Here is a 15,289-nt window from a genome sequence, read left to right as displayed (position 1 = left end):
TTGCAAAATCAGGCGAGACTTGTGCCGGCCATGGTTCGAGAACCACCTTGTTATTACAAAAAAAGTTCTTGGTTTGAATGTTTTGAATGATAGGATTTGATAAATTTTATGGACATCTTCAGTAAAAATGTAGGGACAGCTTAAGCCCTAAGGGGGCCGCTCACTTGGTCTAGCCTATCCTGGTCTATCGAGGTAGGCCTTAATACTGTCACAGCCGGGTTCAAAAAATTGCATGGCTATGTAATTCTTTCACCTGGGGTGGCAGTAAGGCCTACCTCTAGACCAGAATAGGCTAGTCCAAGAGCTAGTCTCTAGGTCAATAGGGTTAGAGCACCAGCGAACGACTCCTTTAGGCCTAAGCTTTTCTACATTTTTACTGGAGAAGATGTCAAAAAAATTTATCAAAACCAGTCATTCCACTGGCATTAATGGGGGGGGGGGGATAAAGTATGTGATAAATGAGATATGTGTCATTGTATTAACATCATATACTTAAAAAATTGTCAATGTCTTTCCCAAAAACACTGAAAATTGCCAGAATGTTCAAACACACTAGCGGTATAAAAGTTATAATGCTACTACAACTGTAGCTATTATCCTGTCATGAAACCATACAAACTGCAAAGTATACTTAAGTCATTTTTTATTACATTTGTAAATTTTAATAGTTTTTCTCTCCCCACGCCCCCCCCCCCCCCCCTTACAGTCAGAAGAAAATTCAGCATCAGAGATGGCGAAGATCTTGTTTTAGTGGATGAACATGAAGGCTTTAGTATCGACGATGATGTATTGGGAGATATTGTGACCAGCCAGCCTGATGTTAGCCTCATGTCCTGAAAGAAGATGAAGAATGGTCCAGTAAGTTTTTAATAAGAGCATTACATTTCTGGAGAAGTAAGCAGTATGCGAACAATTATAGGAATGTTCCTTTGAACATTCTCTGTATTTGCAAAAGGTGCTACTGGATACAGCCACTGTGTTAAAATGAACAATTCATTGCAAATTAAAGACAAAGGAAGCTAGTCTTCAGCATTGCAAACTTGCATTTTTGCAGAAATGTTTTCAATGCGATCATCTTGAAATTTGTTGGAAATTTCTATCTATATGTCCTACCCATTCAAGGATGGTATTTATTCATGAATGTACGGCTCACAGTTTCCTGGACCTACATGTGTCTTGAAGACACCTCAATATTGTGAATGTTTGATTTAAAAAACATTTTGGTGTGATGTTTGAGTTGAATGATACTGTCCAAAGGATTACATAAACAAGAATCTACAAAAGTCTGGAAACTTATCATTGTTCATCGGTGTTGGGTATTACCAGGGAGGTGGCCATCTCCCTGGTATCACCAAGTCCCTGGCTGGTGTAAATTTACTCCTAATTCAAGAAGATCTAGTAATTGCAGTGTTTCTAGTATAGTACGCCTTTTTAATTATTTGTTGTGCCTAGCATTCTTATGCTATAAATGTATGATTACGTATTTCAAATCTGGGCGGACAACTCTGTCAAAGTTTACAACAGTAGCATATGACACGAGTGCTGTTTTTCCCATGGTTGGCCCCAGCTGATAAATACTGTGGGGTAAATACTGGTCTTTGCCGGATATTACCGTCTCGCTATTTATGATGAGAATGGGAAACACAGGGGAATAATCAATAAGTCATTTCATGAATTTTGTTAATAAAGGAATACACAAATCATTGTACATGAAGTATGATTAACCAAAATAAGAATAATAATAATAATAATAATTTATGGCAGGAATTCATTCTTATTGCTGGGACAAATTTTTGTGCAACGTTTTCTGATCTATGTATCTGATACCATTTTTGCTGTGTACAAGAATTCGAAAATTGTAGCAGTCACTTGGGAAGGAATTGCTTCTATTGTAAATGTTTACTCCAATCATTCAGTGGCACTTGCTCGACAACTTCTGAAGCAGAATGGAAATTTGACAGTCATGGAGCTCCTGTCATCTTTTGACAGTTCTGACCAGAACAAAGAAGGTATTTTTGCACATTCCCTGGAATGCACCCTCTAATTTCATAAAGAGTCTGAAGTGTCATCAGAAGTTAAAATTAAACCAACTTTATCATTAAACATTCTAGTGATGGTCAATTTTTCATGGAGCATAATCACACTCCCACATAAACACAACACAAATGTGGGCCAGGAAGCTTATTTTCGAGTAGCCATACACAATTTTCCCCACCCTGAGAGGGGACTCCCTCCCGGATCATCCCCTCATCTAGTTATTCCACTCCATAGGATTTTTTTTTTACAAAAAACAATTTCCAATACTCTGAAAGTATATTGTACTCACTTAAATGTGCATCAGAAAAAGTTTATTTCTAAGATGCCAATTGCTAAATTTTCCCTACCCTTAGATGGGGCAGTCCCTTCCAAACCTTCCCCTGCATTTTACCCATCTAACTTTAACTTTTAACATTTTTAAGTCGTCCAAAGGAAAGACCTTATGCCGTCATATTTGTCCGTCTGTCTCTCCATCTGTCTGTCAACAATTTGGTATCCACTTTTTCATCGATCTATATCTTGGCTCCGAGTTAACCAAACAAGTTCATATTTGGTATCGGTATCCTTTAGGACTTTCCTGATATTAAGCTCATTTTTGTGTTGAGGTTGAGCTTAAAAGCAAAGATCAAAGGTAATTCAATGTCACATGGGTTATATAAAACAAATGAAAATAGATCTTTCTCGCAATATCTCAAGAACGGTTTGGGCAAACAACTTCAAACTTGGTATATGTATACCTATGGAGGTGACAATGATCTTTGACCTCAACCTTTGACCTTGACCTTCGACCTTGATTAAACATGAAAATAGCTCTTTCTCGTAATATCTCAAGAAAGGTTTGGAGAAACAACTTCAAACTTGGTATATGTATACCTATGGACGTGGCAATGATCTGTTACCTCAAGCTTTGACCTTGACCTTTGACCTTGATTAAACATGAAAATGGCTCTTTCTCGTAATATCTCAAGAAAGGTTTGGAGAAACAACTTCAAACTTGGTATATGTATACCTATGGACGTGGCAATGATCTGTGACCTCAAGCTTTGACCTTGACCTTTGACCTTTGCCCTTGATTATTTGTAGACAACATTTTGAATACTGTCCATATTGGCACGGTTTTCAATTACTCGACATTGGATGACTGCTTTGGACGTCGTCCATATTATTATACACTTGGCTTGATTTCTGCTATTCTGATGGCAGAACCCCTTCCCACACACTCCCCCTGCTTTGTCCCTTCACTCCCTCACTCAGTGCCCCCCCCCCCTCCTTTTTGTCTCACCTGAACAAAGTTCTGGCAGAGATTGACATAGTAATCACTTTTCCTGTTGCTGTGTTAGAAAAATGTTAAAGGCTTTTGTTGAACTTGCTCTCATTTCTCTATTTCTGCATCAATTTTGTTCAAACTTGGAACAAATAATCCTTGGGTATTACCAGATGTGAGTTGATGAGGATGATGAGGTGAAAGGTCATCTAGGGGTCAAAAGATCAAATGATGCGAGGCCATGTGCATCATTTTTAGCTCACCTTAGCCGAAGGTTCAAGTGAGCTGTTGCCATCCGTTTTTGTCTGCCGTCCCTTGTCCGTTGTGCGGTGTGCGTCATCTGTAAACTTTTATATTTTCATCTTCTTCTGCAGAACGAATGGTCGGCTTTTAGTCAAACTTGCAGAGAATCATTCTGTTGGGTAGAGTTGTTCAAATGATAACTGTAGCCCCATGGGGGCCCAGGGGGAGGGCCCCCAGGGTGCAAAATTCTCAAAATTTCAAACATCTTCTTCTCCAGATCCACAAGAAGATCAGTCAAGTTGTTTTGTGTGTAGATACCTTTATAAGTAAAGAATGAAAGTTGTTTATGACAACTCCTGTTGTGCCCCCTCCTTGGATTATTCTGTGTCAGTTTTCCTAAGAGTTTTCCCATTCAAATCTCAAAATAATTATATTGCTATAGCGCCCTCTAGACAACTACTGAAACTCCCCTTTAAATGAATGTTGAGTAAAAGTTGCCTTCAATGAGTTTGTACAGAAATTACCAATGAGATTGATAACTCAAAGTTTAATTCATGTCAAAATGAACAGAACCCATGGAAGTACAAGAATTGTATATTTATTAAAGGAAAAAAATATTTTAATCTTTTACAAAAAGGGAACAATTAAGCTGTGATCATTCAGAGCATTACAAGTTACATTTCAGTGATCACAGCAAGTTCCGAAAATGACCACAAATTACTCACTGGACCATCTCTTCATGCATGAATGATCAAGGTTTTTAATTATAGACAATCAATGACTACTAATCTGATACATGTGATTGTAATAAAGTATCTGCTCACCATGCACTTGTAAGATTTAGGAATAATCTGCATGTGTATTGTTACTAATTGTTTTGCCAGAGTGTCCAAATGGGGGGGGGGGGGGGGGGGGGGTAAATGATTTTACATGCAACTGTAGTAACTCAGTGAGTAATCATTTCAGGTGTTCACAGTGAGTTTGACTCTTCATTACAAGGTGAGTATTGATCGAAAACTCACAAAAAAGTGCATGTCCTACTTTTCTCCTACTTTTACTGAAATTTAGCTCCTATTTTTTTTCTCCTACTTTTTCACCATGATCTACTAGAAAGCCTGCTTGATTTTATTATTTTGCATTTTGAAATACAGGATGGAATTCTGGTACATCTGCCATCCTCCTCCTCTTGTGCCTGTTGCCTCCTGCAAGCCAAGGGAGGTCTAAAGCTGCCTCAGCAAAAGTATCCATTTCCTCAGCAATCTCAAGGATTATTCAGTTTCAGAAGGTATGTAGCTTTTCAGTATAAAAGTGGACTATAAATAAATAATGTTATTAGTACCCTCGTCACACCTTGCATGTTCTCACTGCATTCTAGAAAATGTTGCCAAAACTGACTAAATGTGTGTACACAGGGAGTAGATGTAGCAATGGTCTATCTAAGAATTTCATGAATGTGCTTAGACTGGCTTGGACTAAGAGGGTGCTCAAGAACTTTGGGCCTGTTCAAAAACTGAACCTATCCTAAGATTATTAGGAGTGACAATGCGCTAGAACGAGATGGACCTACTGCAAACAGGGTTGCCATACTTCAATCCTACTAGGAATATGTTTCAGCGTGACATTTTCACAGCCGTAAATGTAGAGTTATATCAATAAACAAAAGGTCAGTACTTTTTACCTCGATATTGGAAATTGATTACAAATTTGCAGCAAGAAAATAATTGTGAAGGAAATTTTAAAATCCTTATTTTCACAGTGTCTCCTTTTGTGTGAGTTGAAATGACTCAACCATATTAGAAAGACTCTTCTCAATCAGATACTTAAAACCTGCTTTGAAAATACTTGCATTTTTTACCAGGCCTCTACAGCCTACCTCTATACGTTTATAAAATTTTCTGTGCAAAGTCCTGGTTGAAGAATGTAGCTACAGTGTATATCTCTGTTCAGTTCATTAACCATAAAGTGAATTGAGCGAGATACAAGTTATAGGGGAGACTACGCTGCACATGGATGTCACCATCATGCACAAGCCCTGTGATTTATGCACTTTTCCTATTTGCTCAAGAGTTATGATGGAGCATCACTTGCAGCCAAGCCTTGATAGTCTGCAACATGCAGCCTGAAGGCCACTGCATATCATACAAATCTTTGGTCGCACAACTTGCCGACTATCATATTGAAATAAACAGTGCGTATATTCTGTTTTATTTCAGATCTTAAGTCGCTGAGTTGTGTGACAGAAAGTCATATCGAATGCGGTGGCCTTTAGTCTAATCAGGCCTCTTAAATTGAGAAAAAAGTCAGAAAACGTTGTGCTACTTTGCACATTGCAGACATTTTCCACAAAACATCCAGATCCCCCCACTATATATGTATGTATGTATGATGATGGTAACAGTGATGATAAAGATAGAGTTTTGATAGAATTAACAAGTGGGAAAAGGGTAACTGCTAGTTTCATCGTTTACTAGTACATGTAATTTGTTTCAAACACAGAGTGGAGGGAGCATTCAAGATTTTCTGGATGGCACCAAACAGACCCAGAGCCAACCGTTCCTTCTTGGAATTGGAAATTCTAAGGCCTGTATCAGCAGTTACTTGCTCATTGTCGATCACAAGGCCATTCCATGTGGTGCCTGTACGGTGGAAGGAGCAGTAGATGAACTCTTCAAGACGCACTTTGTCTTTGGCTTGCATTACTGCCAGTCTCTTCATCAGTTCTGGACCTTCACCCAGACAGCTGTTTTCGAGATTGATGTTGGAGTTTCCCGCGAATCACCGAGAGTGCCCGAACTAAGATCCAAATTATTCACACCATGATTTGCTTCAAATGCAAGAGAAATTTTGCAATACCAAAGTTGGTGCAACATTTAAGATTAAGTCATGGACTAAGTGAAGGAGGAAAAGAGGTGTTAATCTGTGGACAGGGAGCTTGTGCAAGAACATTTTATTCTTTTCGTGGATTTCGAGGGCATTTGCAGACTCACCTTAAATCTGGTTTGCCAGATAATCAAGAACAGTTTACTGAAAATGAGAAAGCTGATGAATCATTCGAAGAGAGCTTTGCAGGAAACAGTAATGATAATGACGACAGTGATCAAGATCAGGATATAAATGCAGAAGATGACATTTTATCCGCTGAAGATTTGAATAGGCAGTGTGCAAAAGTAATTTCAAAATTTTCAGCAAACAGTGCAAACTCTGGAAAAGTTGTAAATGACATCGTGGAATCAACCAGTTTGATTGTAGGTGATGTAGTAAAAAGTGCATCAGCGGCAGTTAAGGCTACTTTCTTGAAACATAAACTGCCCATTGAGTCCGAAGCTTATAGAGAAATACAGACGCATTTTGCTATGCTTGAAAAGCCATTTGAAAATTTGAACTCAGAATATAAGCGGATGAAATATTGTGCAACACTTGGACTTGTTGAACCACAAGAAATAAAGTTAGGCATCCGGTATGAAAGTCGTCTAAATAAAAGAAGTAAGCAGTATGAACAGATTGCTATTGAAGATACCTTTGTTTATATACCCATTTTAGAATCTTTAAAGCAACTTTTGAGCAATGAAGATATATTGCATTTTGCTACTCATGACCATAGGAGCACTGATGGTGTAATGAGAGATTACTGTGATGGTGCACAATTTGAGAAAATCCCTCTTTTCCATGAAGATGAAAATGCCCTACAAATTCACTGTTTTTATGATGACTTTGAAACTGTAAACCCCATCGGTTCAAAAACAAAAATTCACAAGTTAGGTGCCTTTTATTTCATTTTGAAAAATCTGCCACCAAAGTATAATTCTATTCTTTCCAATATCAATCTTGTAGCTCTGTGGTATGCTGAAGATGCCAAAAAATATGGATTTAATGCTATTCTCAAGCATATTGTGAAAGACATTAACATTCTGTCAACAGTTGGCATTACTCTTCCTAATGGCATTGTGAAGAGGGGAACCATTACTCAAATTAGTGCTGATAATCTAGGTGCAAATGCCCTGTTTGGTTTTGTACAGAGCTTTTCTGCTAATTATTACTGTCGATTGTGTGTGACAAGCAAGGAAGAGGCGCAGAACACATTAAAAGAGGTGTTAATGGAAATGCGCACCAGGCAGACTTATGAGCAACATTTACAAGAAGCTGAAGCTCAAACTACACTGTCACATGTGTTTGAAGTTAAACAAAAAACTGTATTGAATGATTGTATTTACTTTCATATCTTGACAAATTTTTCACTTGATATAATGCATGATCTGTTGGAAGGCATAGTTCAGTATGAGCTGAAACTTGTACTAGAATATTTCATCTATGAAAGGCAACCACCACTCTTGACCCATGATGAACTGAATCAGAGAGTTGCCAGCCATTGCTTAAACCGTACAGATAACAAGAACAAACCATCCTACATTAAACTGAGAACAGCTGGCAATGATGTGGGTCAAAAGGCAATGTAGGCTTGGTGCTTGATAAGAAATCTTCCATTCATCATAGCTCATGACATTGAAGAAGGAAACGTCTACTGGGAACTGCTGCTAAGATTACTAGATTGTATGGATATTATTTTTGCTCCCCAATTAACAGCAGGCTTGATAGCCCAGTTGTCTGTTCTCACTGAAGAACATCACACACACTTTCAAAAAACATTTCCTGCCAATAGGTGGTTGCCAAAGCATCATTTCATGGTGCATTATGCTACATGTTTGAGAGAAGTTGGGCCACTCGTACATGTATGGTGTATGCGGTACGAAGCGAAACATCACTATTTTGGCCGTGTTGCAGAATCTGTACGTAATTACAAAAACATATGTAAATCACTTGCAAAGAAACATCAGACAGCACTAACGTTCCATCTTCAGTCAAACCATCCTTTGGAGTGTCTCGAGGTTGGGCCAGGTACTTCACTTTTATTGTCAGATTTAGATGAAAATATTAGACAGACTGTGCAAGAGAAACTCCAAGTAGAGGAACTCTCTTCTGAAGTCTTTGATGCCAATTGGGTTAAAGTGTATGGTACACATTATCAGTTGTCTCTTTTGGTCTGCCATGATGTCGATGAGCTTCCACTGTTTGGTCAAATAGAGCATATCATTGTACACAACAATGACATTTTTTTTGTACTTCTCTTGCTAGATACATTGCATTATTATTCACACTATCATGCCTTTACAGTAGAAATAAGTTTTCCACGTGGTCATGTTGTCAAGAATCAAAAGGAACTTGTTGACTACAAACCACTAGATTTAATGACAAATTTGTCAAACACAGACTCGAGGAAGTACGTGGCACCAAGGCATGTTCTTTTCAAGTAATTTAGACCTGTAGAGCCGATGTTATGTATGGTTTTGGTAAATGGTAACAAAATGTTCAAAAATAACTTCAATCAATAAGATATTGTGGACTCTTGTTAACCCTATGTAGCCCGGGCTATATTTATCTGTAGCCCCCCCCCCCCCAGATCTTGGCCGCCGATCATTAATTTAATCTTAAAGAATGCTAATTTTTGGTACATTTTTCCTTTTGAACATCTGACCAAGTGTGCACTGAAAAATTTTATAATATTTTTGTAATGTAATATATGTAATATTTTCCATCTTTTTTTCTTTCGGGAAAAGCAAATTTATGATGCATGTGCATGAAAGCCAAGGATTTGGAAATGCACAGATTGATTTGTTGTTGCTTATTTCCTGGAGGAAAAAGAGAAAGGAAAATGCATGTTTTGATGTACAAATAGCTTTTTGTTAACTTGGTTGAGGAAAAAAAAAATGAGAAAGAGACTCAAGACAACCAAGTACCTACATGGGTATTTCTTTTCATATGGGTACCAGGAGTAATTGTGTGATATCATGTGATGTCATGTTCATGTTACACATGAAACATTTAGGGGCTAATTGTGAATGAACATGTTACCAAAGAAATATGCGAGTGTTTGTGAGTGTAATGATTATTGGCTTTTATCTTAGGTATAACACAGTACAAAACAGCTTAGTTTCATTACGTATTAACCAATTTGAGGTCATACTTTGGTACCCATATAAATAGAAATACCCACATGCATATTTTTTGCCTTTAACTACTTTAGTATACAGGGTGGCTCCCAAATTGGGCAAAACTTTGTACATTTTAACATTTTCTTCTCTTGATCCAGATGTAGAATACAAGTTGTATTCTTTAGGTGTAAGTTGTGTATTGTTCATCATGATAATTCCTTTTTCCAGTTTCTTGAATAAACAAGAACCAAGTTTTGTTTGTCAAGATAATTTGGTTTGTTCCTTTTCCCTTCTCTATGTGTAATGTGTAATGAATTTCTGTGTTTGATTCTAATGCATTGATAGAGTGAGTTGGATTGAATTGTTGGTGCTAAATCGTTGGTTTTTGTTTTAACAACAATTTGGGGTTGAATTCTGCATATCACTGTTGTTAAAATAATGGTGTTAAATTTTATCACCGAAAATAGAATTGAATTGCAACACCAAAGATTGGTGTTGGAATCTTTCTTTTTTTTTTCTTTTCAACACCAAAAATAGAATTGAATTGCAACACCAAAGATTGGTGTTGGAATCTTTTTCTTTTTAATACCACAAATAGAATTGAATTGCAACACCAAAAATTGGTGTTGGAATCTTGTTTTTTACACCAAAAACAGAATTAAATTGCAACACCAAACATTGGTGTTGGATTTTTTTTAACACCAAAAACAGAATTAAATTGCAACACCAAAGATTGGTGTTGGACTCTTCTTTAACACCAAAAACAGAATTGAATTGTTTAATTCCAGAATTTGGTGTTAAATAACACCAACCGGTGTTTTCCGATATAGATACCGGGAAAGTGTTAAAATCAACACCCATGGTGTTGGATTTAACACCATTGTTTTTGCAGTGTAATAACCCTATCCCAAACTCTTACTCCAAACATAAACCTAACTTTAATCTTTACTCTAAACTTTTCACTCAGCAGCGTTTTCTGAGCATATGAGTATTTGAGATATTTTGGCAGAATTTGAGGTGCAACACCGTAACGATCCTCCCTCAATTGAGGTCAGATTGTTTCAAATGCTGTTAGAATGCCGTAGGAATATTTAGAATGCAATCAGAGTCCAATTAGAATATCCGTCGAATGCAAATCGATATTTCTCCACTTCGAACGCTCCCTGAATGTTTTAAGCGTTGATAAAACATTCAAGCTGGCCACAAGAATGGGCCCGAATGCTTGGAACGCACTCAGGATGGCGTCAGAATTTTTAGAATGCACCTCGAATATGCAGAAATGCAGGAAGAATTGTCATTCCAATGCATTCCGGCTCATTCCACCTCTGGTGTGAAGGGGTCCGCCCTTGTGACACATTATGACATTTGCAGTAAATTTGGAAATATTGACATTATTGTCGACGTGTTGCGACATTAAATCCAATTTTGACATTTGTCGTCAACGTGTTATGACATCGTGGTCAATCCGATTTTGACATTTGTCGTCGGCGTGTTATAACATTAGTGGCCGATTTTGACATTAGTGAGCTCTACACCCCGCCCCTCCCTCGTTCCGATCCCTTGCTCAAACCTTCCAAGTTTTGCCCCTTTCCCTCCCTTCTGCCCCCCCCCCCCCCAATTAGGGTTCGACGTCCCTGCTAAGATGATTAGTGGAATGCATTCAAGAAAATTAACCAATCCGATAGAAATAAGAAAATATATTAAATGCATAGTTTCTTATGGTGAATATTAAAAATATATAATATATATAATATATATATATATATATATATATTTATATATATATATATAAATATATATATATATATATATATATATATGCAGGGCCCTGTTTTATCAAGATAAAGTTAGCGTTGATTGTGAAATCAACGCTAACTTTATCCAACTTGAAGTCTGCTATAACTTTAAATCAACTGCAAGTTTCCGTTTTACGAAGAGACTTAATGTCGATTATAGTTATAGCTCATCACCATGACTTAATCAGTGATTTAGTCAAAACTAAAAACACGGGACGAGGCTGGTTTCCGGTACTGTATGCTTGAAAACGAAACAATACATTAAGCAAAACAAACAACAAAAACATGATTGTTTGCCATGGCCACGGATTCGTAGTCTGCTAGTGCGACGCAGTATTATTAGCGCTATACAGCAGCTGAATTAGAAGTATTAAGTTTGCAACAAAACCGCAAAATACGCCGTTTTGCGTTTTCTTGAAAAAAGTAGGTCGATAGATCTGGCACATCCCGAGCTCAACGAAAATCTGCGTTCACGCGTGTACCGTGTAAAGTTTCCGCACATACATTGTACGTGGGATTACTTCAAGTCTTAATTCAATAGGCTGAAGTCCTTTGTGTTTACGTGGTGTAGGATTATGAAAACTTGTGAGAGTGTGGTGATTACAGTAGCTTGTTTTTACCTCTACGGCGCAGATCGGCTTTGTAAAGAATAGATCGCAAATCTACATCATCAACATGTCGAAATTCTAGAATGACTTAGACGCTCTAATCAGCAGTACGCCACTACGTGTTACGGTAAGCACAAACGACTCGCTGAACGTTATCTATAACCAGTTGGGCCTATCGTTAAGCTGGATCTATATAGAATTAAACTCTTTATTTTCTGCATATGCCTACTAAACTCTTAATTAGTATCTATTGCCGAACTAGCTCTACGTAGGCCTGCGCACGTCAGAAATCACTGGTTTCCTCGCGTATGGGTTCTTTGGCAAGATATGCATTACACACAGACGCGGTTCCAGTTCCAGTACTGTACTCGGTTACTTGCTTGCTGGCGATAGCTTGACTGGCGGGCGGACGGCGTGCCGAGGCGCCGGGCGCGCAGGCTGGGATTGCGACTGCTGTCTAGGGTGTTTGCGTGGAGCAGTCGCGTAAGCAGTGCGTGCCGATCGTGAATTTCATGCAAGGAAAAGACCATACTTACATGAAAGAAACGCAACTAAATGTTAGAGAAAGTGAGCAGTTAACAGACAAACATTTGTGACAAGACCCCAGCTAGACTAGGAAAGCGTGACAGTCATCTTTCTTCTGTAAATTGCCTTACAATTGAGTCTACCTAGACTGTTTCTACTTAAAGTTGACATTTATTACCTGTTAAGTTAATCATAGATTTGGAGCGGTTGAGAAAACTTATGTGTTGATTTTTTAGGAAGTTGGAGTTGATGTCAACCCTGGGTGTCTTGATAAGACGGACTTCAAGTGGATTTGGAAGTTAATCATAGATTAAGTGGACTTAGAGTTGATTTGAGAGGTTAATCATAGATTATTTTGACTTTACGTTAAATTTATCTTTTGATAAAACAGGGCCCAGATATGTATATGTATTATACATACATATATACAAGTACATTACCATTTTCTTGATTTCACTTCATTTCATTTTTGAAGTGCATATCGCGCGCGTGTGCGTTTCGTGGGCTTGTACTCGGGCTTGTATGTGATGACTTTTGCCGATCCTCCCCCCCCCCCCCTCCTCCATAGGGATTTAATGCGGTGGTGGCGATGGTGGTGGTGGTGTGTGTGTAAATAGAGAGGAGGGTTTTGTTGAGATGACTTGCATCCGCTGTGTCAATTACGATTGCTTTTATTTCTGTAACATATAACAATCATGCGCAATATTGACTTTGTAATACGCGGGGACTACTCTGTCCTACAAGAATCTCAATTTCGTTTTCTTTTATATCTTCATAATAACTAATATTATTAACACAGTCTAATTGACCTGCGTTATTTCATATCTTCCTTTTATGATTACGTTATGATTGAGTGAACTCGGCTGAGACTGGAGTAGAACCAAGATATAAATAATAATTATAAATTGTTTGTTTTTGTACTGGATGCGGAAAGAAAACGGTGCGGGTGATGGTAAGAGACAACGAATGAGCTAGATGTGGAAGAATATTGAGTAATCAATGACCTTAAAGTAGGCCTATACATTCGAAAAAGCAACGCAAACTACTGGAGAGAGCATCCATTTATCTTATTTGACCGCGTAGTTGCATGTGTCCCTTTTTTAATTAAACGTAAAACCATGGAGATAGCAGTCCTGTGAAAATGTAGCATTTACATGAAAAAAAATCATATATTATCTATGAAAACAAGCAATATTTGACAAATGGTATAAGTTCTGATTCATCAAGGTAGTGATCAATAAAAGTACAAAATCAAATCAGTTCATCTGGACTTATTGTTTTAATTACGAGAACAGTATCACGTCCGATCCCGGACGCTTCATCAGCTCGTTTGATTTCACTTACGGCCTAAGGCGTCGTTACCAATCGGCGCAGAGTGACGCACTACCGTCTTTACCGACGTTACTGTTTGAAATCAGTGGTTAAATATTTGACTGACAGAAGTCAGCCATACTTCCCTTACAATCTCCTCGTAGAAAACAATAAAGTATGACGCCGTACGTTCTAGTAATCCCTTTTTTACCTCTTTGATAATGGCGGCAGGTTGATGGATTAACCCCACGTTAATGTGCTCGCGCGTGTATAGTATACAACCTCGTTGGTTACGTATCGCACTGGGAATTCCTATCATGAATGCGCTATGTGGACTTTGTACTTTACCTTTGTACTTCATCCGTATCCTCTGCATAATTGAGTATGCTTGTCGTCGCATCAACACTGTACTTTCACTCTCCGATCAATGCATTGTGACTCGCTATTTTAATTGTGTTAATGCAATGTACTAGTAATCATTCATTTATAATCACCGGTTCTTGCGGTCATGTAGTGTGCAAAATATGCACGTCCATGGATGAAAATCGCCGTTCCTTGCATCAATTCTGAGACTAGTATTCACAACTGGACTACGTGCCATCTATGTTTCGAAAGTATAACTGGTAAGTAGACAACCATCACTAGAAAAACAAAATGTACTTGATACCTATACTTTTACTTTTGTTCTACAGAAGACATGTGGACTCTTCACCAAGGGGTTATAGGGCTTGGCATGGCTTTATTTCCAGGGTTGTAGGAGAACTGTTAATCAAATGCAATATTATATGTTTTCATTGGTTGCATTGCATATGGGAGGGGAGTGGGCTGATAGACCCTTTTCAAAGACGAAAACTTTTCTCAAAATGGCTACTCTGTGTAACGAAATGGGAATCCCCGTTGTTTGTATGCCTCCACTCAGCATTACGACGCTGAAGTTTTGCATGGCTGCGCACGCATTACGGTAAACGCGACTGCAGCCTGATCTTTTTTGATAGGAATGACCCTGAAGTTTTGTTGTTGTTGTTTTTTCACTCAGGGGCAATCAAGACACTTTTCTTGTCTAAAAATTGTCACTTTCATAACTGATATAACTAGTTTTTTCACTTTATTAACAAGCTCTCTTCCTTTCTCTCTCTCTCTCTCCCTCATCCTGCTAATTGTTTTTTTAGTTTCATGTTCATAGTGCTGTAATTTTTTCAAAATGTCTATAATTCCCTAAATAATGGTTTGGCAATGCTCTTTAAACCCGACTTTATGGTACATGTTTTTACAAAATGTCCATAGAGTGTTATGCCTCTGGGGTATAACATCCTACCCCGCTCAGTCTCCTTGCTCTCTCGCCAAGGATCTCACAATATTCCCCGGCCAGATTTTGCTCGCCAAAAGCTAAAAGGAATTCTTTAATTCGCTATAAATGCGACTTTTATACTACATTTTCTTTATAGTCACCCCTCCCATACCCTCACTCCATTCGCTCTCTTCGCTCCCTCGCAGAGGATCTCACACTGTCACATAAAT

The 15,289-nt window shown here is 38.1% G+C and overlaps 2 protein-coding genes across 4 annotated transcripts in view; both read left to right on the top strand.

The window, feature by feature from the left end:
• The first annotated feature begins 1,962 nt into the window (after positions 1 to 1,962).
• On the top strand, positions 1,963 to 6,508 carry LOC139723446 (uncharacterized). The gene is made up of 3 exons (XM_071634690.1): positions 1,963 to 2,009; positions 4,696 to 4,829; positions 6,041 to 6,508. Exons 1-3 carry the CDS (start codon positions 1,964 to 1,966, stop codon positions 6,362 to 6,364), a joined length of 504 nt encoding a protein of 167 aa, XP_071490791.1. The 5' UTR covers position 1,963; the 3' UTR covers positions 6,365 to 6,508.
• Positions 6,509 to 11,640: 5,132 nt separating this feature from the next.
• The window catches only part of LOC139723457 (uncharacterized), a 222,398-nt gene continuing 218,749 nt past the window's right edge, over positions 11,641 to 15,289 (top strand). For 2 of the 3 annotated variants that reach the window (XM_071634700.1, XM_071634698.1), the window contains exon 1: positions 14,265 to 14,394. The gene's annotated coding sequence lies outside the window, so the exon portion shown is untranslated. Of the gene's footprint in view, positions 12,063 to 14,264; positions 14,395 to 15,289 lie in introns of those variants that run through there. The other variant, XM_071634699.1, reaches the window with a different exon arrangement.

Source organism: Diadema antillarum, unplaced genomic scaffold (genome assembly GCF_040938485.1).
Source record: "Diadema antillarum isolate AM-2024a unplaced genomic scaffold, OU_Dant_1.0 scf00000191, whole genome shotgun sequence".
Taxonomy (NCBI): Eukaryota; Metazoa; Echinodermata; class Echinoidea; order Diadematoida; family Diadematidae; genus Diadema; species Diadema antillarum.
The sequence above is the reverse complement of the archived record's forward strand: the minus strand, read 5'-3'. Positions and strand labels throughout refer to the sequence as shown.

Bases quoted from the DNA above. Each gene is read 5' to 3' on its own strand.
- LOC139723446 (XM_071634690.1), top strand. From the start codon at position 1,964: ATGGAGCTCCTGTCATCTTTTGACAGTTCTGACCAGAACAAAGAAG. The intron at 2,010-4,695 runs GTATTTTTGCAC...TTTGAAATACAG, and splicing joins TTCTGACCAGAACAAAGAAG to GATGGAATTCTGGTACATCT. The intron at 4,830-6,040 runs GTATGTAGCTTT...TTTCAAACACAG, and splicing joins GGATTATTCAGTTTCAGAAG to AGTGGAGGGAGCATTCAAGA.